The 27502-nt window shown below is 42.0% G+C and overlaps 1 protein-coding gene across 8 annotated transcripts in view; it reads right to left on the bottom strand.

Moving 5' to 3' along the window:
- Positions 1-27502, bottom strand: part of CDK15 (cyclin dependent kinase 15) — a 92794-nt gene that overhangs the window by 4403 nt on the left and 60889 nt on the right. For 6 of the 8 annotated variants that reach the window (XM_019726820.2, XM_074340201.1, XM_074340190.2 and 3 more), the window contains 3 exons: positions 17166-17214; positions 10513-10652; positions 504-646 (listed from right to left, as the gene is read on the bottom strand). In XM_019726820.2, the coding sequence (XP_019582379.2) occupies positions 537-646; positions 10513-10652; positions 17166-17214 (299 nt within the window). In that variant the 3' untranslated portion in view covers positions 504-536. The remainder of the gene's footprint in view (positions 1-503; positions 647-10512; positions 10653-17165; positions 17215-27502) is intronic. The other 2 variants (XM_074340174.2, XM_074340182.2) reach the window with 1 other exon arrangement.

Here is a 27502-nt window from a genome sequence, read left to right as displayed (position 1 = left end):
TCTTTGGCAGCTGGGAGCAAGCCTGCTGGTAACTGGTACCACTATGGTGACCAAGCATCCTGGTTTACCTGGGATTAGGCCAATTTTAGCACTGAACGTACTGCATCCCAGGACACCGCTCAGTCTCAAGCAAATGGGAATGGCTGGTCACCTTGATCTCTGATTTTGTCCTATCAGCTGACAGAGATAACTATGTAGTTAAGGGACTACAATATGCCAGCTGTAATCCTTTATTCCATGTGAGTCAGCTGAAGGCCTCACAATGACCTGTAAGTTCTGTCTTAGAAGCCTTACCACTCCTTTGGGAGGGGGAGAGACAGGTAAGGCACATTGTTATCCTCCTTTCACAGCCTGAAGAGGTTAGGCCACCTGTCTCTAGAGTGGGAATGAAGAGCCAGACAGAGAAAAGAGGTGCTCTGTATTGATAAACTATGTCCTCTCCACCTGGGAGCAATTGCTTTTCAGTTCTGTCCATATGGAGCCTCACTGTTGGGACCACTTACCTGGAAGGATTTTGGTGATGTCACCCTTTCTTTTCACCAGCATTTGCTAAACTGGGCTGGGTGGTGACCTTTCTGGTAGGAGGCCAAAAGGTCACACATTTCTGGTTTCAGCCTTACTCCTGAAACTGTAAATAAAGACTCTTCTGTAGGGAGAAAAAGAGAAAAGCACAAACATATTATTTCCTGGGATCTTTCATGGTGTATTTTTAAGGTCTTTGTAATATTTTCACCTGAAGAGATGTCAAAACATGAGCCAGACTTACCCACCAATAACTTATACTGACTCATGGATAACCTACTTTATTCAATCTACTAATAGTTGTCAAGTGCCTCCTACTTAATCCAAGTCAGTGCATATTTACCAAAGAACACTTGGGTAAGCATTATGCTACGTGTTGAAGATGGTAAAAATAGGAATAGAACTGGGAGACCCACACACACACACTGACAGACAAGGACCAAAGTGAGGTGCAAACAAAGAACCATGGCAGCCCCTCTCCTAAGTCTGAGAAGCACAAGAAAAGCATGGACTAGGGCCCTTTGAGCCTTAAAGGATGACTATGTCAAGAGTCAAGCACTTCCAGGGAGGATATTCCTGGCTGAGGCATCAGCATGAGCAAAGGCATGGAGGGAGGAAAGTGTTTGAGAGAACTGCATGTAAACTTGCAGGCTAACTGGAAGATAAAGTTGAAAAAATGGGTTAGAACCGGGGAATGAAGGGAAGTACTGTCAAGCCAGGGAGTCTGAATATTATCCCTAGTGATGATAGGCAATGAGCATCATGCCGGGCTAGATGTGTTTTGGAAAGTTTCAAATCCTGTTACATTAGATACAATGGGCAATCTATTTAAATAGACTCTCAGGTGCAACTTTTACACACACACATACACACACACACACACACACACACACACACACACACACAAAACATTTGTCTTCTGATTCATGTTATTTGGTTAGTTCAGAATGCTGGCCATTTGCATTTTTATAAATGCCTGGGAAATTGTGTTATTCCTGGGTGTTCCCTATGCTAAAGTTATGGGCCAACTCCTCCAAAAGTTAACGTTTTAAGGGGCTCATCTATGAAATGGGGATAACAAAACTCCCCGGCAGATTGCTCTAAGTTTAAAGAAGATAATGTAGGCAAAACATCTTGGGTTGTTCCTGATACACAATATATTTTTAATAACTGGTAGCTGTTGTTACAAGCATCAGCAGAGACACCAACTGAGAAACATAGCAAGAGGCAATGGCCACATTTCAATCTGCATAAACCTGGGTTGCTCTAAATATTGCACAGTTTAACAAAAAGAGAAGCTTTGGTGCGCTGAAGGCATAAAACGCCTTAATGATATTGTTTGCTAGAAGCTGCTCACATCTGAAGGGAAGAAATAAACCTGCAATGCCAGCTCTGCCTTGCTCGGCATAGAACTATGCTGTGTGTAACCTGTGGCCCTGACTCCTTTGGTTTAGAATTACGTATTTGCTAGGCTGGAAATGGGAGACATCAAGTTTTGTTGCTATGCATAATACATTTTCAGAGGTATATTATAATACACAATTTTGTATTCTACTTTGGTATTCTACATGTCAAAGCATAAACAAACTGCTAAAATAAACAGTTGCAGAAACTTCACAGATTACTCTCAAGTCAAGTATAAACCATCTTGGGAATGTCCCTCAGGGAGAAGTGTCCTCTTGCCTTGGGGACAGTGGCCTAAAGATTTCCCCTCAGGCTTCCTTGCCCCTCAAAAGCAACAGCTTGTCAAAAAGCAAGGAGGGAGGGAGTGCAGGGGAGAGAGAGAAAGAAAGAGAGGGAAAAAGAGGAAGAGAGGGAGAGAAAGGGAGAGATGGAAAAAATAAGGAGGAGAGAGTGAGAAAGAGAAAGAGGGAGGGAGAGAGGGAGGGAGAGAGGGAGTGAAGGAGAGGGAGAGATATCTGGCAGAACAGTGCTGGGAAAGCAACTAGTTAATCAAAGCGAATCCAATTTGTCTATGAACTGCCCTACTCTCCTTCCCAATTTATAGGGAAAAAAGAAAGAAAGAAAGCAAGAAAAAGAAAAGAAAGAAGAAAAAAAAGAAACAAGGAAGGGAAAAAGGAGCAGAGTGACTCTCCTGCAACAATCACACAAATGCAAAATCTTCCTTGGCTGACTCCTCATTAGCTTACTGAATCTGACAGCATAATTATCGCAGCTGCTTCACGCTTGGAATAAATAAATACGAAAGTGGGTGTTTAAATTTTTTTTTGAGAAGGGAAATTCAGTCATCTAGACAGTCAGTAGGACAAGTTTATTTAAAACTTTTAGATTCTTATGTATTTAGATCATTTCGGAACAAGATAATGAGATAGTTGTCTTTCATTCTAATTGAGTTCCTAAGCTCCTGGCTGTTGGCTGTCACCCCTTTCAAACTTTGCTTTAACTTTCCTTCCTTTAGAAATCTGATCCTGGTGTCTCCATTTACTCTTCCTGGGCTGAGAACCTGGTGAGGGCTCAGTGCACTGGAGTGCAGAAAGTGACTTAATGGGATTGAGGAGCTAAATAACCTTTCACAGGAAACAAGATAATCAAATCTCTTTTACTTGCCTGTAATGGCTAAAAGAGAAAGCACAAGTTAAAAAGAAAGCTTGGAAATTAAACCATCATTTCAAAATGTCTTGTAATTTCACTTGTCACGTGGTTTTTGCACTGCTCTTACACATCATCAATCCATCAGCTGGAGTTGCTTCGTGCATTTAATTATTCAGAGTGCACAGAGCCTCGTGACTACGTGGTAATTTTAGCTCATGTGTATGTATATAGGCTTCATATCTTCAAAGCCCAAAGGATCACACAGTACTTTAAATTGAAGTTGCTAACTAACAAGAAGTGCACTTAAAACTCTGACTAGGGGCACAGCATACTATATGCATTTCCGATTAAAGCAGATGATCTTTTCCTTTTAAAATTAATTAGTGCCTATTTATCTTTTCCTCTCCCTCCCACCCCTCATTCTCCCAGGACCAAATTTATATGAACCCTTGTATTCAGTGAGTTAAAAGCTTTATAAAATAAACATTCTGTCAATCTGGGGTAAAGGAAATGAGTATTAACCCATTGTGCAGGTTGAGAAATTGAGGCTTATGAAGGCCAATAATGCATGTTACATTGGGAAAAAAAGAAAACTCAGGTCCTTTAACTCTCAGTCCAGAGCTTGGACTCCCTGCACCATTTGTCTGACCTCAAGGACATAGAACATCAACATTAAAGAAAACTTTAAAAAAGGGAAAAAAATTATTCTAAACTGGAAGAGCATTTTTCTATAATACTTTTCAGCTTTGTTAAAATGTATAATACATTTTCACAGGTACATTATGATATATAATTTTGTATCCTACTTTCTTTTAGTGCATGTCATAGCATAAACATTTCCATATTACCACACACTCTTGTGAATGATCATATTGACCGTATGCTGAGTCAATAGGCCAACATGTGTCCGGTGGGTTCCCTGCTGTGGAATATTTAGATTGCTTCTTTTATTTTTATTATGTAAATTAAAAAAATTATAGACAGCACTACAAGGAACATTTTTAGCATCTAGGATATTTTTTTTCTTCTGTTCAATTGTTTCTTTGTATAATTTCCAGGAACCAAAGTATAGGATTGAAAGTTGTGACCGTTTTTATGGCTCCTGGTATGTATGCCAACTGACACCACCATCATCAGAGAATCATTTTACCCACAATATCGTAAACACTGGGAGTTATGAGGCTAAGGGCAAAAAATAACCAATTTAACAATTATTTGTAGTTATTTAATCATTAGTAAGGCTGTCTATTTATTCCATGTGTTGATACACTCTTTTTTGTTTCCTTTGCAGAAATTGGTATGTTACGCCTTTGCCCAATTTGTCACTGGATTCCTGGTATATTTCTTATGAAATCGAATGGGTTATAGTGAAACAAAAAATAAACCACAATTGTTTAAGAAATTTTAAAACCCAAAGTTGACTGTGTATTAAAAAAAAAAGAACAGAAACTAAGACAAAAGGTCAGCGGTGTCCGTTAAACATAAAATCGAGCCCTCTTAATTGTGAGATATTAAACATGTTACCTGCGGACATGCGGAATCTTTCCTGGGAAGGCTTTAAAATAACACAGATAGAGCATGAGACAGTGGAAAGGTCATGGGACTGGGAATAAAAATCTTGGTTCCAATCCTCATTTTGCTACTAAGTTCCCATGTGATCTTTAGTGAGAAGCAATGAGTAGTGGGAAGAGAGTGCCTTGGGAGTCTGACCTAAAGTCAAATCTTGGCTCTCCCACTTACTGGCTTTATTACTTTGAGCAGTTAGTCTCTCTCAATCCAATTTTCTAATAAGTAATATGAGGATAATAACTCTACCCTACCAGTTGGTGTATAGATTGAACAAGAATTTATGTAAAGCACACAGCCACCCAACAAATGACAACCACTATTAGGGCCCCCTGGGTGTCAGGGATTCGGCTACATAATAAAGATATGGAATAGAGAGTCTAAGATCCTTTCCTACTGGAAGGTCTCACTCTTTCCTGAAGAGTTTATCTTTACTTGGAGGCTCTTTCATGACTAACAAATTTAACCAATTTAAGGGCTTGGTGGGTCTGGGTTTACCCAGACTTCTCATAGCAACACAACTCTGCAACACCCTGAGCCATGTCTCAACTCAATATCTCGGCTAATGTATTGGAATGGGTTGAGCACAACTTTGAACATAGAAGGTGAAGAGGTGTGTTATGGAGGAAACTTCCATGCTTGTTAATGTATTGCTTCTTTAGTACTGATTAATGGAGGATTTAAAAGGTATAAAGAGTGGTCTGAGTTAGGTTACAAACTCCTAGAAGCAGAATAGAGGTGGGAGACCTAGCTCAGAATACCCCTTCCGTCTTCCCCACAATCCCTAACCCCTGAAACCTGGCCTGCAGCATGACAAAATATTCTGGTTAAATTTTGAATAGACTAGACAATATAAGCAATAAACAGAATAGACTTGAAATGATTAGCCTACAAAGAGCTAAACTGAATTTCACTATTACATGTTTAAAATGTTTAGATTGTTGCAAGAAGGCATATAGGGATAGGAGCAAAAACCAGGATGAAATATGAGTCAGAACTGCACCACTATTATTAAAAAAAAGGCACCTTCATAATAATGTTAGATGGTATTAGGAGGAGGATGACATTCCTCTTCCTGGACATTCTTCCTCCCCAACCATCCAGACTCCATCATTTTTCATGACCCACTCACAAAGCCATCCTGGATCCCCACAGCTGGAATTAATCTCACCTCCTGTGAACATCCAGGGCACTTCACCCTTGATCTGCAGCTGTTTATATAGTTTATATACTTGTCTCATTTCCTAAAGGATTGTAAGCTCTTTGAGGACAGGGTCCATGACTAATTCATTTTTTGTATCCCTTAATATCACACCTACTAGACCTTCAGGAAATCTCCAATGAATAAACTGGAATGTAATTCTTCTACTATGTTAGAAACTTGAGTCTACGTTGGGTCCATAGATGCAGAGATAAACAAAGTAATTGAAACAGGTTCAGAACAGGATCATGAAACAAAATGAATAAAGAGTGAGAAAAACAGAATCTATATTTGGGGTTGAGGAGGAAGGTCAAAGGAATTCAGCCTAGAGAAGTGAGCTTTGGAAAGTGGTATCATATGATCTTCAAACATATGAAAGAGATAACATTAAAAGAAGGCCTGAAGTTCTTTTTTTGGAGCAAAACAAAAAATTACTCAGATTTTAATGAAGCAATGTGAATAAAGCCTGCTGAAGAACTACCAGAGAGAGTATAGATACTAGGGTGGTGTGTTGAAGGGTAAAGGTGAATGCTAGGCCTTCTACCATCCCTACAAGTACGAAAGTATAGGGTAACAAAAAGGACTCTGGCAAACTGTTTTTACAAAATTACTTGTGAAACAATCACAAGCTTTTTAAGTTTTAGGATTCCCGCCCCGCCAAGATGCTGAAACCTATTTTAAAGGAGAAGGGGGATTTAGTCCAGGAAGGAATGGAAGAGACTCAAGTCTGGGATTTGGAAAGCAGAATGGGACCAAGCCACAGAGAGACAGCCTTTGATGTCCTGATGATCAAGGACCAGGGCTGAAGGACCAGACTCTTAAATCACGTGGCATTTATTGCCCCAGATAAAATAATACTTTTGTGGATCAGTGTCTGTGGTTCGAAATGGCTGGGTTCCAAAATCAGTCTTAACTCTCCAAGGGTAACATTTGGAAGGCTCCCTGAAAGAACGAAGTGGAAACAGTTTTTAGAAGGGGCAGCTTAATGATTTTCTACTCCCCCTACCCCCAAATCATTAAACAGTGTTCCTTTCCCAGAGTCCAAGTTCATACTGAGGGCAAAGGGAATTAAACAAAGAAGCTGAAATTGCAGCTAAGATGAGGGAGTTGCCAAGGGCCTAATTTTAGGTCCTAGCTGCCCCAGCTGACGTCCTGCACTGCTGGCTCAGCCATGAGGACCACAGGCGTGGCCATAATCCGGTGACTGAGTGAGAAGAGCGTCTCCCTAGACATCTGCGAAAGCAATTAGCTTGCTGTTGGGTGTGTTTTTAGAGAGACTACCAATAATTTTCCCTTCAACAAATGTTTCTTCAGGTGTTCAAGAGTCAAGAAGGGAAAATGTCAGTGCCTGGCAGAAGTTCCCACATGCTTGCCATTCTAATATTCACGCTTCTCCACTTCAGAGTGCTCTCTACAAGGGAACTAATCCTGGAATTCCTGGATTTTCATGACAAGTAAGCCCCGAATTTCCCCTGGCCATAAGCTCAATGCCATAACCTGGAGAAAGTGCTGCTCGGGACATCTCAGACTTTGCAAAAATAAACATGGATGGATGGGAGCAATTCTTGCATTTTGCAGGAAATGTCTCTGTCACTCTTCTCTGGGATTTAGGCTGTCCTTCTACTCTTCACATATTTCCCAGCCACAGGTTTCATGCTTAAAGTGTCTTCTTCAGAGGGCAGACAATAAGAGCTGGCATCTCCCAGATCAAAGGGGAAACAGAATATATTTTAAAGTGACAACTTTGTTATCCTGCAACCAGAATAAAAGCAGAATAATAAAATGATATAAGTATAAGCCTCTAAACGATTCTATACTGAAATGTCACCAGAGGGCAAAATTTCTCGCATAATTATGGCAGGGAAACTCTCTTTACAAACTGTCCAAAAGAGCATCTCTTATTTTTGCACAATTCTTACGCCTGGGGCAGCCCACCAGGGACAGCCCACCAGGGACGAGGATATAGATCCTATGTCCCTGCAGGTTGGAAACTGTGATAACTGATTGGTACTCCCTGTATGCAAAGAAGGCTCTTAATAAAGGCTCATTGCCACAGGCAATGAAAAAGTAGGCTGGCACGGCCAGGCCAAGGGCATGCATCCCTTAGCGATGTGCCCTCGGTGAGGGCCACTGTTGTCAAGGAGCACAAACGGACCGAAGCTGCTTCTCTTTCTTCCTCTATTTTTCTTCCCAATTTTCCTGGTAGATTTGCTTTCCCTGTCTACTTGTCCCAAGTCCTATCTGTCGGTCTGTCTCTAAACCTATTTCTGCACCCCCTCCCACATGCACACATACATACATACTGCCCGCCCCCCCACCTTCCCCTGTCTCTTGGCGCTGGCCCTTTCATCTTCTCCCTCGGGGATTTGAGATGTCGCTGCAGGAAGTGCTTGTCGGCCGAGGCAGCAGCAGCAGAGCCCTGTGGCTTTGACAAACCTCATTTAATTGGGAGGAAGCCAGGAGAATTTGAAAGAACTGAAACATCCACGAAACTCCTTTTATCAGGCATAATTTAAACTCTGCATGGAAAAACCCCTATATGTATAAAGAAAAGTCAACTTCCCTCCTGCTGCGAGCACTCTTCGTCTCCCCCCAGTGCAGGCAGGCTCCTGCAAGATTCCATCTTTTCATTTTTCTAAAAGTGTCAAAGTAGATTTGGGCTCTGTGGCTGGGTGAACAGAGAAGGAATACAGATCGGCCTCTCTCTTTCACCCACATGTGCGTGCAAACACACACACACACACACACACACACACACACACACACACACACAGGAGTGAGGCGGAGCCCCTCTCTTGCTGGCTTTGCTTCAGATGGCCAGGAAAAATCAAAACCCAAGTTTCTACAAACACATCACTTTGGACAGTGATTGTTTCTTCCTAATTACCGTTCATCAGGCAAAACCTGGTGCCCAGAAAACTTTGAAGATTCCCCAGCGATTCTCAGTATGTAGAATTATAGATTCTGGAGGAGGGCAGATGGGAGAAGTTTGTTTAAGTGGAGAGAGGGGAGTGAGAGTGAGTGTGTGTGTGTGTGTGTGTGTGTGTGTGTGTGTGTGTATACACCTGAGCATATATGCTTGCCTGAAGTAGTAGTTAGAAGTCCCAAGCTCCGGAAAAGAAAGCTAAGAAGGAGAGATCTAGGGGCTCAGACTGGGAAGAGGGTATGGGATGAAGTGCGTGTGTGTGTGTGTGGGGGGGGGGGGGGGGCGGTGAGGTACCAGGAAGGGAGTAAGAACTATAGGTCGCCTGGAATGTTTTGTATTCCACCCATATGCCAAACCATGTCCCTCCACGCCTACCAAATTCCACTCCAGATTCACCTCCAGTCTAATCCATCTCACTTGAGCTATTCTAGTTCCTCCAAAGAATTGCCTTTAGCACACACATATTCTCTGAACATCTGCAACTGATTACACACAGACTTCAGCTGTTTAGATATGATTTGTGCTACTATGTGTATGAGGGTGCCCTGTTTCCTCTTCCTCACCCTCTTTTCCTCCCACGCCATAGGATCCTTGGGGTCAAGGACAAGCCTCTTTTTCCCCTCAATTTTTACAGCACTTAATATGTTCCTGACACTTAATGGCAACTTCATAAATACTGATGACTGACTCTTCTCGCAGGGTTAAGTAAGACACATTAAGCCCAGCGGTATGATTATGGTTAGTTTCTAAGAGCCTAAATGACTCCCTTTAATAATAAAATACCTCAATAAGTCCCACACGAAGAGCTTTGAATTGCTGCAGGACAGTGTCCTAGATATAGCGGGGATGCCTTTGGAAACCACGGCGACTTTGGCCAGACCGTCTGTCGAAGGCGCTTGGACAGTAGCTCCCCACCCCATCCCAGTACCTTCTTCACGGTACGAAACCCTAGACCTTCCTTCTTAGTTTTTCTCTCTCCCACTGAGGACTTCTAAAAACTGTTTTCAGTTGAATGGTGGTGTTTTCAAAGAACTTCCCTTCCCCCCACCCCCCGCCCCAGGATAGTCCCTCCCTGAGAGCCCAGGCCACGCCTGCCCTGCCCACATCCTCCGAGTAGCCCTTCCTGGCCACATTCTGGGAAACAGGGGCACTGCAGCCACAGGATCCCTCCGCAGATTTCAGATTTGGGGGATGACTTCAGGCCCAGGCAGTAAAGCTGATTTCAGGGTAACTTGTGTTTCCCGTGGGCTCCTGGCCAGGGAGGATGCTCCCCTCCCCACAGCGCCCGCCCTGGTCCTTCCCTTGGCAGCGTCAGGTTACCAATGGAGACAGGCCCAGCTCTCCTCTCTGACATATCCATGTCACCTATCATCTTACTCTCTCATGGAAGTAGAGAAGGGGGTTGTTAGAAACTTTGGTTGTGCTTCTCCTGGCAGATGCTAGTGAAAGCAAACAACTCAGAGGCAGCTTTCATGTCATCCAATTTCTAAGTGTGAGTGTGTATATGGGAAATGTTTGCATTATTATAAGGAGGTCTGTGTCACCTCAATCTACCAGTGCTCTTGAGTTTTAGAGCATCTCATGCGACACTCAAGTAAGACTGGGTCCCATCTTGCTTCTCCCAGGCAAATTGATCTCTAAGCTCACTTCTGATTGCAAATTCTATGATTCTCCAGTACTTGGAGGAAACACTTAGACACCAAGACTGACATGTGTACACACACGCACACACTCCCTCACTCACCATCAGGAAGCTGGTGTAGCTGAGACGGCAGGGTGCTGAAATAATCATGAACCAGTGCTTCCTGGGCGGAGACACGATCTCTAGGAAAACCCTTCAGCATTTGTGAGGCCAGGTCTTCAGCTTCAGGAACCCTGCCCAACCTAGAAAAGTGGGAGAGAAAAGGAGAGTTTTTCCAGAGTCCTCCCTTCTGAAAAATAAAAGGGGAAAGAAGATGGCTAGAAGAGTGTTTCAAATATAATTTTCCTGGGATTAGTAACGTTGATGGCAAATGGAAAAATAACCTCCATACTGAAACTCTTACCTGTCCTGTTACTAAGATGAAGGGGGAAAATCTCAGTATTCTATCATTCAGCTCCCCCAAAGCCTCCACAGTGTCTCTGGCACCTTGTATACATAAAGGATGCAGAATTATAATTATAGAAGCAGAAATATATAATTAGGGAATCTCCTTTGAGGGACACAGCAGTTCCCACCAAGCAGAAGAGCCCAAATGGAAATACGCTCTGAGTGTTGCAAGCATAGAATCCTAGAAGGGGAAGAGGAAGAAAGGTGATTCTGGAGGGTGAAGCTTGGGTGGAAAATACCCTTATTTAAAATGTTTCTGAAGCTCAGTTCCCAGGGCTATTAGCTAAGGTGCTCTCTTGGCTCCCCCTGAGATGGAGCATAGGAAGAGGGGTACTTAAGTATCCAAATTACAATAAGGACAAATCCTCAAGTTGACCTTATGCTGAATTATAAATTTGGAGATGAGTGAATCCATTAGTTGAGCAACTATTATGTGCTAGTAGGGGGTTGGCTCTGGGAGATACAGGCAAGACCCTGTCCTCTGGCAGGTTAGTCTAGTAGAGGAGCCAGATATTAGTCAAATTATCCTACAAATGCACAATACAACTGTGAAAAAAAGGCCCAGATACCTGACTTAGAGTGGAAGGAGCTGGTGAGGGAAGGTGTCACTGAGGAAGTGGCATTTGAGCTGAGAGCTGAGGAACTGGGGCAGGGGAGGGTAGGTGATGTAGGCAGAGATCTGATGTTCACACAGGCTGGGGAGCAGCGGGTGGGGGAGAGGAGAAGAATGAGCTTAAAGAAGGGAAGAAAGGCCAGTTGGCTGGCCTGGGACAAAAGAGGAGAGGGGCAGGATATGAAGCCAGGGAGGGTGGCAGTGGCTGATCCTGCAGGACTTGTGGGTCTTCATGGTTCTTATTTACTTATAATGTTTGAAAGTCTTTGCTAATCTAGTGCCAATCACTTAAGTACACCCATCTCTAGAGCCCACAGACAGGTTGACAAATGGAAAGCCTCAAGACGAAAAACTGCAGTTCCCAGGAGGCAATTAACTGCAGGACTGATGTCTGTTATTCAGAATTAAGTTGCACAGCCATGCAAATCCCCAACTGAGCAAAAATAGATGGGCTTATTTAATGTCAAATATATATACCAACCTGAAACGACAAAGCACCCTTTCCCTGCCCAGGTGCCATGAGGCAGTGATACTGGAAATCCTGGCCCAGAGGACTTTGCCTAATTTGACTAAATTTTGCATAAGATTTACATAAGAAACTTTCAGGTATCTGATTCCCATGACATAAAACTGTTTCTAAAACAGATAACTTTACCCTCAAACTTTGGAGTAATTTAGTTGCTTTACAGACTCAAGATAAAGAGAAATTTGCAAATCCCCAGTCCTTGCAAATTTCCAGGCCAGTTAGGAGAGCAGGGAGTCTGGCGTGAGGTCTGCTCAGTAGCTAGTGGCCTGAAGAAGTGCTGGTGCGGAAAATGTCCTCAACCGGGTGTTCTTCCCAGGCACAGGTTTTCAGGGTCAATGAAATGGGGAGGTTGGAGAGGGGAAGCAGGTACCAATCACTAGGGCCTGGTATCAGTCTGGAAGGAGATTCAGGGAAAATCTTGTGAGATTCAGGTCCACCGTTGCTATGGGGTGGTGGGTAGGATGTGTGCCTAAATTGGGGCCTGAACCCACTCTATGAATTTCCAAGGGGTGGGTGGGTAGAAAGGTGGCTATGGTGAGGGGGGGAGCAATGCTTCCGTCAGCGTCCACCTCTATACTCCTACCCCAATCAGCAGTTTGTTCTTCCCACACACTGACCCATACAAGTGAATTGTTACAGAATTGCTCTGTAGAAGGGGTTTAGGAGTTGCAATCTGATTGCATAAGGAAGGCTAGGGGACCTATTGTGAACTCATGTTAGCATGGCGTGCATACTGGTTTTATTTAGACTGAATGTTTCTGTCGGTGGCTGGGAAAGCCAGGAGAGGCTGATGGAACTTATGGGGGCATTAGGGACACATACAGGAAGAACAGGCCACTTTTACCAGATAAATGAAAGAAAGTGGGTAATGAACAGTGATAGGAGGGCTTCTTTTTTAGGACTTTCCTCTTCAACTAATCAACCTTCCCTTCCACCCTTCACACAAGGTTGCATCAAGGCTTTTAGTGATGTTGAGATTTGTTCCAGTCCCATGGCCTCCAAACTATGACTGCCACCAGCCACTGTTCTTGCTTCTCAGCTGGCAGAGACAGTGACCAGGGCAAAGGATGTTAGTGAAGACTTTTCCTCCCATGAGCCACATTCATGTTGGTCTTCTCTGTGTGAGTCATATCCGTGGCCTCCTGAATATAAGACTTTACTAACAGCAAATTCGTACTGAGCTCACCTGGCCTGGCAAGCATCCTAATACTCAGTTGCTATTGGCACATTGCATTCTTATATGGGAGCTGAGGGGGAGCCCCAGAAATACAAATGCCGTTTCTTTGGGCACATGTGTTAATTTTCTTCCCTGTTGATATCATTTTGCTTCTTTCCGCTATTTATAGTCTTGCTAGCTGTTACCCACTGCCTTTATTGTCACATTTCTACAATTTGCCACCTCCTCCAACTCCTACTGGAATAATTCTTCACTGGTTACAACCTCTACTTTAAATATGAAAGTTGGCATGACAAGTGAACATCACAAATGTTAATTGGCCTACCAGCACCTTCCCATATAGGCTAAATGTTAATAAATGTTATTTGTTAGACTTGTGATGTTAACTACCAAATATGCCAAGAGTATCTTGCACAATTAGGAGAACCCGCCCATCCAATTAATGAGACTCTTAATAAAGACAAAGCCTCCTTAATAAAGACAAAGACTCTTCAGGTGAACCTGTCCTTCCAGTAACATTTCAAGAAGTGAGAAGCTTCCAGTGCCAACATACTTATTGTAGATCAATTAGAAAATGCAGAGAAAGAAAATTAAAACTATTCCATAACTCTGAGATAACCCCCTTTGCTCAAAGATAATCACCATTGCTTTGGTGTTCATGTTTTTCTTCTTTAGTCCTTTAGTTTTATATGGATATATTTTTTGTTTTATTGAAGAAATGGGCTCATACTCTACATGCTGTTATAACTCACTTTTTCCACTTGACTATCTTGGTCATCTTCCCAGGACTTGGAACAGCCTTCCAGGACATAATCGTAATGGCTGTGTAGCGTCCCATTATATAGACATACCATAATCTACATCGCCAGACACTTCCTGAAGTTGTGTCCTTTTCTCGTTAGGGCGTGAGGGGGTACTATTAAAGTCATCCTGTGACACATATCCTCAAAGAGAAATCTTTGAGTACTTGAGCAATGATTTTCTTAGTATAAATTCTAAGACTTGAAATCCCCGGGTCAAAAGATATACATGTTCAAGTTTTTGATTATGAACATCGGCTAGTTGTACCAATTTCCATGTCCACCAGCAGCCCGGGAGAGTTCCTGTCTCTGTGTGCACGGAAAACAAATTCATTCCAGCCGATATGAATTGACACAGGTCCCACTGCTTAGAAAAGTTGTAGAAAGGATGAAAATTATAAATTGATCCTAAAAGATGTGCTGGGTGCGAGGACATCCACATTTAGTTTTAGAAGTCCAGAATAGAAACACAAACAATAAGAAAATATAAAAGTCAGGCTTTGTGGTTGTGTAAAGTCCCATTAACTAGCCTATCCCTCAACCCATCTAAAATCAGGTGGTCCTCAGGGACCTGCGGTAACAGCACAGCCTGGCACTGAATACAGAAATCTCCCACGGCCAATGCTGCCATCAGCCTTGATGGTGGAAGGGCTTTATCTGTTTGCAGCACAAGGCTGGTCGCTGTGAGTTCAATTGAGTTCTTTGCTGCAGTTTTTCCCCTAGATCCACAGAAAGAGAAAAAGGGCAGGGACACAGTGGGCCCTACTTTTTTTTTCAATTTTTCAATTTGTCTTTATTTTGAAGTAATTTTAGGTTTATGGAAGAGTGGCAGGTGTAATACAGACAGTGACCTTAGGTTTCACCAGCTTTCCCTAATGTTAACATTGTACATAACTGCAGTGAAATTATCAAAACTAAGCAGTTAATCTTGGCACAATACCTTTTTCCTAAGTGGTTATGAGTTTACTAAGTCTTTTTACTAAGACTTTGTGCAAATATCATTGGTTTTTTTCAGTCATGACCTTTTTGTTGTTGTTCCATGAGAGTAGGTACTTCTTAATGCTGTCAGTTTAGCATACCCCCAATAAGAAATGTTTCCAAGACTAGGAAGAAACAACTGGAAAGACGCTATAATTTTCTAATCAGTCTAACAAGTGAGTGTGCACTTGCTAGGCCCAAGTTAATCAGGTCACCATTAAACCCCAGGCAAGTCCTTGGGGAGGCATTTACAATCCCTGCACAGTTACGATGCACCTCTGCAGAAATTTTATAGAAAAGCCAGTGACATCTCTGCTGCTCTTTACTCGTCACATCTGCAACCTGACTCAACTAACAAAGCCACAGAGACCTGTCTATTACTTGAATCCTATCTCTATCACTTACTTAGCTTGATGAACTTGGCCAAGTTACTCAACTTCTGTGAGCCTATTTCCTTCTTTTTGAAATGGGAATGAGATTTGGGAGGAATAAATGAAATAATATATGCAGCACCTTGGTAGGCACATACCAGGCATCCCACCTACCATTAGTCCTCTTTCAACAACAAAGCCCTTCCCAGAGCCAAGAAATTTCTCACGTGATAATCTAGGCCACTGCAGTCCGATAGAACTTGCCATGATGATGGAAATGTTTTCTGTCTGCCCCGTCCCATAGGGGACCCACAGTTCACTTGTGGCTACTGAGCCCTGGAAATTGGGCTAGTGCAAGTGAGCAACTGAATTTTAAATTTAATCTTAATTACTTTAAAGTGAAATAGCCACATGTGGCTAGTGGCTTTTGTGTTAGACATTATACCTTGCTCTGAGGATCTGAGCAAAGAGAAGCCAGGAGTCTAAGTTAAGACAAAGGTATTGCTGGGAGCCAGGCGATGGGCAGAGGTGGTGGGTGTTATGTGTGGTCAGAAAAGCCAGAAAGATATGTAACTAATTCAATTCCTGCTCAGCCCTAGAAGGAAGGGCTGGTGGGATGATAGCAGGAGGTTGGTGGCACTTTCTTCAACCATGTGACAGTGCCAACAGCAGCAGCACAGGGTATTAAGGTGGTTTGCAGTTACCACTTATTTTAGAAGCCAGTAGTGACATGAAAGAAAGCCACAGGGAATCCAAGTATCTCCATCTAGAGGTTAGGGGTCCTAATGATGCTGGCAAGAGAACGTTTGCACATTGTGAATGAAATGCTCAACAGCAGTTCCCTGGAGCCTGTCTCCAAAATGACGGAGTTTTAGGTGCTACCGTCCATCTGAAAATAAGTGTGGCATGTATGCACATCCTGGGGAGGTATGTCCCTCCCAGTAAGAGACGTTGGTAATCCATACATAGGTCTATGTTCTGACCTATTTTACTCTTTGTGCTCTGATAGTCACTCTACAAGGAGGCTTTTTGAAGCATGTGAACAGAAGTCTGGAGAAATCAAACAAAATTTGGTTGGGCTAAACTTGACCACATTTTCAGGGAAGAACAACATTCAAATGTTCAGTTAGGATCTCTTCCCTTCTCCCCACCTGCGAGAGTGCGTTTTTCTTTGACATTTGAGCTCGTTTCCCCTGTCTCTGATGTTTTCCTCACTGCCCTTTTTGCCTCTTCACTGAAGCAAAAAGAACAGAGCCTCGGCTAATTACTCTCAGATCAAATAATACTGGTTATTGTAATTGGTCATTGTCCGAAAACACTGAGTTCTTCTTAGCCCTGAGGTTGCCTGGCAGGGCTTAGTTAGCTAACTATTCCGGGAATGTCTCTATTATCTGTTTTACTTTGCAAAAGAAACTAGGGATTTGTTGAAAGCTGGTAATAAAAGTCTGCCCTGGTCTGAGCTGAGACTGCGTAGAGAGGGCCTGGGAAAGCATGACCTCCATGAATCAAGTTGCCCCCCCGCCCCCCAATAGCCACTCAATGATGTTATTTGGTTTCTCTGTGTTGGAGAATAATAAACCCACTAGGTTTTCTTGCAGGTCAACACTCCCTCGTTCTCAGGGCCTCGGGCATGGTTGAGGGGCACAAAACAATTTTAATGACCAAACTCACTGAAAGTAAAATGATTCATAGAGAAAAACTAACAAGACTCACAGGTGGCTGGCTCTCCTAGAGGCGTCTTCCTGGGGCTTAGGTCCCCAGATTGCAGTGTTCAGTGGACTGAGGTCCAGGGAAACATACCTTCAACCCTGCTGAAAGATAAACTTTCCAAAGTGGTGCTCACCTGTTCCAGACATTCTGAAGGCTCTGAGGCTTAGGCAGTGGGAACCATTCTGAAAGGCACACACAGACACGTGAAAAAACAAAACAACCCTAAAAAACCTGCTTCCAAAAATATTAAAATTCTAAGCTTTCTTCTTGGCTTTTGGCATAAGAGAGAATTCAGCTATCAGATAGACAAACTAAATGATGTTTAAGGCCTCTTCTCACTATGAATTTTTATGATTCTGTGTAGGGTCAGTATTATGAGTTGAATTGTGTCCCCTCCAAAATTCGTAAGTCGAAGTCCTAACCCCGAGTACCTCAGAATTTGACCTTATATGGAAATAGAATTAGTGCAGATATCATTAGTTAAAATGAGGTCCCTAGGCTGGGCTCTAATCCAATTATGGCTGGTGTCCTCATAAAAAGGGAAAATTTGGACACAGAGGCAGACGTGTACAAGGGAAGATGATGTGAAGAGACACAAGGAGGAGTCGGCCCAGGGGAGCGGCCTGGAGCAGACCCTTCCTTCAGAGCCCTCAGACGGAACCAATCCTGCCAGTACCTCAGTTTCAGACCTCCTCTCCAGAACTGTGAAATAATAATACATTTCTGTGTTTTAACTCATCCAGTTTGTGGTACTTCGTTACCGTAGCCCTAGCAAACTAATGCAGTCACAATATTCAGTAAAGTCAATAAACATTTATTTAGCATTTACTGTGTGCAGAGCACGTACCAAGTTCTGGGGAGCACACAAAAGAAATCTCCCCACCCTCTTCGAGCTTACAATTCATTTGAGAGAACAAAGTCATGTGATGGATGATGGGGCAAAGCCTCAAAAGTGGTTAAAAAGTAACAGGGCTAATTTTATGTCACTAGCAGTAAAAATGGAAGTGAATCCTGGCTTGAATGATCCAAAATGGATAATAAAATTTGTAATTTTCTTTGGAGCACTCATTATATTTACATGTGCATACATATATTTCAGTTATTCTAGGTGTTGATACTGTTCAGCCCGAGATAAAACCATGAGAGGGGACAATTGATCATTCAGTCAGGAAATACTAATTGAATGCTTACGCTGTGTAAGGGCCATAAGAGGAGCTACAGGAGACATAGGCGGATGCTCCTTATCAAATCCCATCCGTCTACTTCCTACTCCAATGAGAAAGGAGGATGTCAACTGTCAGTTAAAACGACGTTTCTGCTTTATACTTTTCTTGGGCCTGAAATGTAATTGTTTTGGTTTTAAAAGAACTCTTCTTCCAGCTCCTACAGGAATGGAGATACATGAAGACTGTTTACCCAACAAAAAAATTTTATCATAGTTGGGCAAAAAAATAATTCGGATCATACTGACAAATTCATGTTTATGTGTGCACATAAAAAGACCTGGAAGACGACTCACAGGCTAGTGATAGTGTCTATAGGGGCTTTACCTTTTGTATTTCTATGTTTATTTTCTTAAATTTACTTTTTAATAAAAATGACATATTATTTTGTAACTTCGAAAGCGAGTTCAATTAAAAATGGAATTTATAGTGCTAAAAGTTGTAGACTGAAAGGAGTGGTCAAAGAAAGTGATTTAAGCTGAGTTTTCAAGGTCAGAAGCAACCAAATGGTTGCTTCGTGTTTTATAGTCCCAGGTGGGCACTAAGGAATGTATGTACAGGTTATTTACTCTCTGTTCAGATGATGGTGCCCAAATTCAAATAACCAGTAAAGATAAGACTATCTGGTATTTGTTTAGAATGTGTATTTCCAAACCACTTCTGCTGCCTATTTAGAGTTTTTCCCTGGCCAAACAAAATTAAAATACTTCTTCATTCAGTCATATCCCAATTTCCATCAACACAGTGAAATCCATTTCAATCCCCTCCTATGTTCTGTTTTTCCCTACTTAGAGCCCGATGCGCTGTGTTTTTTTGGCCTTTAATATTTTAACACTATTTCTATCTTTAGTGTTTCTTGTGGAACATGGGTCTGGAAGAAACTGAATTAGGGTTGGAACACCAAACCTAGGATTTGAAACTGCTGCTCAGTTTCACTGAGACCTTAAGCAAGATACTTTAACCATGGCCAGACTATATCCTTGACTTGAGTTGGAGGATGAAGTGATTCACTGAATTCATTGATTCATTGAATTAATGAATGTAAAGTGCCTTACTGGGAGCATTAAAAAAATAAATCCTATGTTTCTCCTTCTTCCTCTTCCTTTGAAAAGTGATGGGCAATGTAAACCATGTGTGATTAGGACCCTGAACCCAGATTTTGAATCCACACCATGCCACTTAATGCTGTGTAACCTGAGTGTGTTGCTTAACCTCACGGGACCTCAGTTTTCCCATCTGCAGAAGACGGATAATTATAGTTCCCAATGCATAGGACTGTTGTGAGAATTTGGATAGTGAGTGTAATTAATATTTCTTCTTGCTTTACCTCTTTTCTTTCTGCCTCTTTCTCTTGTCTGAGGAACCATCGTTTCTCTTTCCTCTCAGGTATTTCTGCCTTATTCTCCTTGGAAACCTTTTATAACTTGCTGTTGCAGTCTACTGAAATTCTAACGTGCTCCAAGCTTGAGTTCTTATAAGCCTGGCTTGATTTTTTTTGAGTCCTCACTGTAAGCCAGAGGCATGCTCCTTAGCTGTGTGGTGTAGAGTAACATAAACACAACCCAGGGCTCAAATTTCCTACCTGCCCTTTATGAGCTCTGTGATTTGGGGTAAATTATTTAACCTCTCTGGAAGTTTCCAAATCTGTAAAATGGAAAATATTTCCAGTTGCTTTGGGAGGATTAGATAAGATTAAGCACTTGGCATTAATAAATGTTAGTCATATGCCTTATGTTTTTCTTCTTGTTTTTAACTGTTCATTTTGGAGAAGTAGCATGGTCCTGCACAGTGGTTCTCAAGCCAAGCTACATATTAGCATCTGACGCCTGGGACAGTTTTGAAATGAAAGGAAGCCTTGGTTCTACCCCCCAGAGAGTCTGAGTCACCAAGCCTGGGGAGGGCCCAGCATCAGTCCATTGTTGCCTTGTTATTATTGTCTTTAATGGTCTCCAGGGGCTAAGTGAGGCAGAGCACACTGGTCTAGCAAGGAGGGCAAGGTGGACCACTCACCAGCGTCTCCCACACACTTCTCTGAGGCTCATTTCCTCAAGTGAGTTTGTTGTGAGAATTCAATTAATCCATATATACATATATATACATATATATATACACACAGAATATAGTGTCTGGTGTATATGTTTTTCAAGGATGTGGAAGAGGAAGCATGATAAGGAAAAACATCAGTTCTTATAAAGTCTACCAATAAAGGATGACCTGCAAGAGTTGCTCTGGAGGCAACGCAACAACATTGAACTTAAGGTTCCATTTCTTGCACCGACTCTCTTCCCACATCTATTTTGTAGCTGCATTAGTTGAGATAGAGGGATTGATGTGTCCAGGGTCAGTCAGGTTGATGTGATGAAGCCCAGCCAGAGCCCACTGTCTGTTTGTGACCTGCCCTCCTGCTCTTATGCAGATAACCTGATGTTGAATGACCTTGCCTCTCTCCCATTGATTTTTTCCCCAGTAGTTAAGCTGCAAGCAATCAATGAGAGAATGATCCACAAACAGACAGGCATGGTACACAGCACCATTTCAAGAGTGGTTTGTTTCTCTGGCTTCAGTAGTGTCTAAAAATAATAAATCTGTAGGTAGCTTATTTCCCTGCTCCTTCCAAAGATGGTAGTAAATCAGATTTTTCTCCATCTTCTTCTGCAGTTCTCTTTAAAAGAGTTCTCATTGGAGTTCAATTGGAATTCAAGGTAGGAAAAGGAAAGAAGCTGCAAAAGGAAATTTAAAAAGCTGAACATTTTAATTTCTCAACTAAATGGAGTAATATTAAAATGACGGCAGGACTGCAGCTATGATAGTCAAATAATGCATTCTTCCATAAATGTTTAAGAAAGCTCATTTTACAACTGATGCAAGTACGGTAACCTTAGTCAACAGAGATTTGTTGGTTGATTGATAAAACATAACCAGGACCATTTTGAGTCTTAGCTCAAGGTAAAACATTTTCTAGTTACTAGAGTCTTACCACAATCACCCTAACGTTATCTTATAGTGCTGTCTACTGAACTACACCTCTGGAATGTCCCGAATACAATGCATCCTCAAGATATCATATATTTAAATAGTTGATAAAGTTGTTAGCCTTATTTCACTATCTCAAGCAGTAACTTTAAAACTGCACCACAAAAATCTGTAGTTATTCTCCTATCTCTGCCTTCCCCGATCCCAAATACACACATTCCCACCTTTGTGGCTGCTTGCTCCCTTTTTTATTCAAGTAGCTGGTTTGGAAGCTTCCTTAGTCTTTGGCTCAAGGAGTCTAAACTTGATCCTTCCGGTGCTTTGTATTACCAGGCCTTAGATTCCTGTTTGGGTATCATCAGGATGCCAAAAGCAGTGCTGTCACCATGGGTGCACCGTGGCATTTGAGCCTGGCACTCCAACTCATATTTGTGACTTATCACTTTTCCAAACCTGCATCAGAGCTTTCTGTGGATTCTAAGAAAACATCCCATCCTCTGAAGCCTGTTCTTAACTAAGGTAATGGTCTCGGTAGAGGAAGGAGGCCAGGACTTGCTCCTTGTGGGTGAATGAAGAAGTGGAAGGAATGGGCAACAGTCAGGAGTCTCTCCTCTCCCCCAGGTGCAGTACCATGTCTGATGTCTATCCACCCCCACAAATGATGTTCCAGCTATAGTTTGACTATGACATTAGGTGTTTATGATATTTAACAATGCATCATTTGACAACATTTACTATTCCCCCGTAGTCTCTACAAATGCTTAAGGGCTACCACATGCAGGCATTGTGCTCAGTACTAGGAATATGCAGATGGGGTACTTGGCCCTCCCCCCAACAAGGTTGTGGCCATATGATTTCTGTGGTCTATCACCATCATCACCATCTTCATCATCACCATCATCATCATCATCATCATCATCATCATCATCATCATTTCTCGGTCTTCTCCAGCCCTTCTGTCTATTTTTTCTCGGCTTCCAAATACCCCAGGCCCTCTGCCTGATCCTTAGCATTGGTCCTCATGGGTTCCATCATAGTTTTCTTTCTCTACACACTCTCCCTTGGGCAACTGAATTCATACCTGGGACTTTAAATACCACTTTAAATAGATGGCTTCCACTTTCGTATTTCTAGATTGGACTCTTGTAAACACAGACTTATATTTCTAATTGCTTTTTAGATATCTCTATTTGGAGGCCTCACATATATCTTCATCTGAAAATGTTCAAACCTTATACTCATTACCTGCCCCACCAATCTGTCTCTTCCCCCTTTTACTTCCTGTGCCAGTGAGTGGTGCTATAATTCTCTTACCCCTGGAGATAGGTCTCTCCTTCACAGCTCAACTCCAATCAGTCACAACTTCCCCTTCACTCTACCTCCTAGATGCGTTTTTAGATTTGTCCCCTCCATTCCTTATCCATTGCCATGGCTCTAGTTGAGACTTCCTATTTGTCTTCTAGAATGTAGAGCATTGCCACCTGATTTCTGGCTAATTTAATTCTACGTATAGTCTTCCAAGAAATAATTTAAATCCTGCCATATCACTTCCTTGCTAACAATCATCCAATGCCTTCTCTTTGTTTCTTAGTCAAGTCCAAATCCTTAGAATGATTACAAAACACTTTCCAATCTGGTTCCTGTCTACCCTTCCATGTTAATCTCTAGTAATGTCCCACCACAAAGCCAACATTCTAGCTTCCCTGAGCAATTTACCTGCTTGGTATCTTACCAAATATATTTGCTTTCCTATTCCTCTGTGTCAAGTTCTTTGTCTGGAATGTCCTTCCCCTCTTGCTCACCTGGATAAAGCCCACTTAATCATCTTTGAGACTCAGCTCATGTCTCTTTTTCTCAAACAGTCCTTAAATTTCCCAGAAAAGCCAAGGGGGTCTTCTCTCTACTATTCCTAAAGGTCCCCAGGGGGTGCTGCTATATTATATTATTTATTGTTTCCCCCTCCAGACTGTATTCCTTGAAGACAGGTATCAATGTCTTATTTATTCTTGAATCTCCCTGTCCCAGCACTTAGCATTCAATAAATATTTGTTGAATGAATGAAAAATTGATGCTTGGATGAAAAATAAAAATAAAATAAATGTACTAAACCTTATTCTTAAAATGCAAAAGTAAAAAATAAAAATAAAAATGCAAAAGTAACTCAAGAAAGCCCACTTGTGTATCCTGCTGTCTATATCTTACAGAGATCGGTGACACAGGCCACGGAGGTGGGGAAGGAGTCTCTGGCTCAAGCCAGTTTCATGATATTTGGATTTTAAGGCCCCTTTTTTGAACTAGGAAGGAGCATAGCAAGGTTTTACTTGAAAAAAAAAATTTTTTTTAACCTGCTCTCACTCATTTGCAATTTTTCCTAATCTTAACCACTTTAAGATTATCTAGTCCCCCTCAATAAAAACTAATAATTGCCACCAAATAAATTAAAGATGAGAAAACTAAAAATAAATGTAGAAACTAGAAGAAACTATTAATGAAGATCAAAGTAGGCTGTGTATCTAAATGAATTTCACTGACTGATTTGGGGGACGGGTTAATAAAGATGTTAATAGCAACTCCCCAGGAGCTTTCGGCAGCGCTCCAAAAGTGCAGCAGTAATGAGCCCAATCGTGGTTCAGAGATTCAGAGATTTGGTGAACAGTGAACGCTGGGGGCTTCATTAGCTGGAGCAAGGGAGGGCTGCTGGAGTCTCAGGGTAGGGAGCCTACTCACAGTACATTCCAGAAACATGTCACCAAGCTCACAGATTCTAAAATCAAGTGTGGGTGGAAGGACATAATCATTTAGAAACAAGTTTGGAAAAATATAATGAGCTGGTCCCCAATCAAGGTCATTGCTTTATTACCAAATCGTTACATTTGCCCTTTGATAGTTAGAAGGTAATTTGGAATACTGTGAGAGCTCTACCTTGGAGTCTAGCAGGTTTGGATATTCTGAGTCACCCCCTTCCTGGCTAGGTGACCCTAGGCAAGGCACATACCTCCCTAAGCCTCAGCTCTCTTATGTATAAAGGTGGGATGATGACATTGCCCCTATCTGACAGGGCTGTTTTGAATCAAAGTAGCATAATGCATGCAAAGTGCCCGCCAAACTCATAGTGCTCAATAAAGGAGTTATTATCACCCAGTAACAAGGTGAATAATAACTGACATGCTTGGCAAAGCAGGCGGAACAGGATTATCAGAGCGTACAATTGGAACTAGAACCCAGGTTCTCTAACTCTTAGTCATTAAGTTCATTTAACTCCTAGTCACTGATTTCATTTAACAAGTATTTAGTGACTATTATGTGTCAGTTAGGGGGCGTATATAAAATACGAGAAATACTAAAAGTGGTCAAGTTTGCTATGTAGAAAACTTAAGCACTCTTTCCACTATGTCATATTTTGGGTAAAATCAACAACGATAATATTAATATCGAATGCTATCTGTGATGTGATGTAGTAGCCCTTACTGGATACCCGTTATGTAGCATGCAGATAGTAAGGGTCCTCCCAGGGAGGAAGCCCGTGGCCATAGAGTAGGCAGGCATCTCATAGCAGTTCAGGAGGGGAAGCAGAATGGAGCCTTCCCCAGCTGAGATAGCCAGAACAGGCCCTCAAACTGACTTAGGGAGGAGTTTGAAAACAGCAGGTCAGCTCTTAGGGTGTGTGCATTCAAACAATGTTTAGGTCCAAGCAAGTGAAAACAAAACTCAGTTCTGAACCGAGGAGGTGTGCCTGACATCTAGAAATAAGCCAAGAATGCAAGGGAGCTAAACATAAAGAAACAGGCCCCGCTTTAGTTCTCACACACCTGTCGCTGAGTCTGAACCTACACAAGTCACTGAGCAGCTGAATGAACTTCCACACTGTGAAACACAGAATGGGCACTAACTTTTGCTGAGTACCTACTAAAACTTAAGCACCCATGTGTGATGACGGATGTTGACTGAACTTATTGTGGTGATCATTTGGCAATATATACATATATCAAATCATTATCTTGCACACCTAAAACTAATACAATGTAATATGTCAAATAGGGCTAAAAAAAAAAAAAAAAAAAAAAAGAAAGCTAGGCACCTGCCCTGCAAAATGAGACAGACGGGCACAACACAGTTAACGAAGGAGAACAGGTTTGGCTGCAGATTGACCCTTCGCCAATGTAGGCAATGCTTCCGTGTGGACCTGAAAGGAAGCCTCCACTTCTTCGCGTAAAATTGTGCTACTCCCACCAGCATGAATCCCGGCAGGCAATAGCAAGGATTAGCAATTATGTGTGTCTGTGCCTGGCACATAGGGAACCTGTTTTTCAATGCTCCCATTTTGCAGATTAGGGAAGTGGAAGATAAGTAACTTCCTTAAGTGCCCCCAGGTAGTACAAGGTGAAGCTTGGACTTGCCCTTCCATGTAAGAGCTAGTGCTCACAGTTAAAACCTCTCTTGTCAGTATCTTTCCCCTCAGATCAGCCCACTGAATAATTCCCTTGGCTAATATCTCACGTGACTGAGCGAATGCTAACGCCAATCACAACAAACACACAAAGACATGCTCAGAACCCTTTGAGCCCAAAGCATGGGAGCTCTTTATCATCCCAATAGGAACAAGGATCATTTTAGATTTTAATTATCATCTGTTCCATAGTGGCGTCAGAGGAAGTGAAGCTCTTACACTGGATTTCAGGTCAAAATAAAACATTCCAAGAGAAAGGCTAGGTTGCTCTGTTATAATGCGGTCTGATGTCAGCATCCCTGTTATTTCTTGCTTCCACCTGGTGGTCAAAAGTTGAAAAAGCAGGCATACTGAAAATAAGTAGGTGTCAGCAGGATCCATTTGCCTATCCTTTCTAGGACATCTGAGTCTGGGTCCCTGCAGGGCTTTTAGTACTGCTTTCCTGCCTTTTGATTTCCAGTAAGTTCCTCCAGTGGAAACTCTTTCCATGTGCAACGTTCCTTCCTGGGGCTGAAAGAACCAGGATAATCCCGGATGCTTCCCTGCAGCTGAGCTCATGTCACAAATCAGGCATGATTTTCAGCAGATATTTCTTTAAAAGTTTGAAGGCCTCTGTGGACTCTATTCCCTTCTCAATGGGAACAAGCATCAAAGAGACAGGAATAAGATGCTTTGCACGCACATCAGGAACTAATTGCCAATTTGGCAAATGCATTGACTAATGTCATGCACTGTTATTTCTAAATCCTCTCCTGTCCTTGACCCCAGTATCTAGATGTAAACTTGGAACCATTAGTGGAGAAGGATAAAGTCTTCTGGTGCCTCAAATGGAATTGAGAGGGATTTAAACTCAGCGCTTTTGAGTGTGGTGAAATGAACCCAGCAGTACATTAATGCTAGGATTTGAGCTCACACAGCATGAGTGCTTTCAAAAACCATGTTTAAGGAAGCAAACAGAGCCACGACAGACCCTTTCAGTGGAGCAAAAGGACTTGGATGAAACAATCAATGACACATTAAAAACCACAACTGGGCTGCAATCATGTGGGCAGAAAAAAAAGTTTTTCTTTATCACAGGATCTTTGCATCTAATGAGATGGTGACTGGACAACCTCCAGAGAAGTAAAGCCTCTGTTTACTTTAGCAAAGAAATGTCTAAATATTTAGTTGATTTTCTTAAAAGCCTTACATGATTCTGTAGCAAACTCGTCTCTAAGGTATGATCTTATTAGCTCTAGATTGCCATTGGAAAATCTATTTAAAAGGAATTTGGAAAAGAAAAGCCAGAAGATATTACCATTAAAAGCACAAATGTTAACTCGTTTTTTTCTCTCAAAATTAACTATTTTGAATACCCTCCAAATACTCAGTTTAAAACCAATATCTTGTCAGTTAATAACACCTTCTCTTGATTGATTCTAAATTGTTCTCTATTTCTTATATATGACTTACTCTTGTTGGTTCCAGTTGGACACAAAGTGCTTGAGGCCCAAAAGGAGACTGCTGAGTGCATTTTCTTGGGGGCAGGATGGGAAACTAAGAGGGCCAGGGAACTTTGTAAAACTGTGTATGGGGGCCCACCCTTTAAATTCACACTACTGTCTCGTATTAGCAGATTTTAGCCAAGACCAATATCCAGTTTGTTTTATGCTTCTGTGATCCTGTGTCACAAACCCAGTGCATTGTAGATATTGCTTCAACTGGGGCTTTCACCTTTTTAGACTTTCTGATCCGAGAACCCCCTCTAGCATGCTGTCCTTTATTATTGCTTCCTGTGGACGCTTATTACAATCACCAAAACTTCTCCCCTCCCCCACTGCAGGAGGC

This window comes from Rhinolophus sinicus, chromosome 17 (genome assembly GCF_057876585.1).
Source record: "Rhinolophus sinicus isolate RSI-liver-muscle chromosome 17, RSI-T2T, whole genome shotgun sequence".
Taxonomy (NCBI): domain Eukaryota; kingdom Metazoa; phylum Chordata; class Mammalia; order Chiroptera; family Rhinolophidae; genus Rhinolophus; species Rhinolophus sinicus.
The sequence above is the reverse complement of the archived record's forward strand: the minus strand, read 5'-3'. Positions and strand labels throughout refer to the sequence as shown.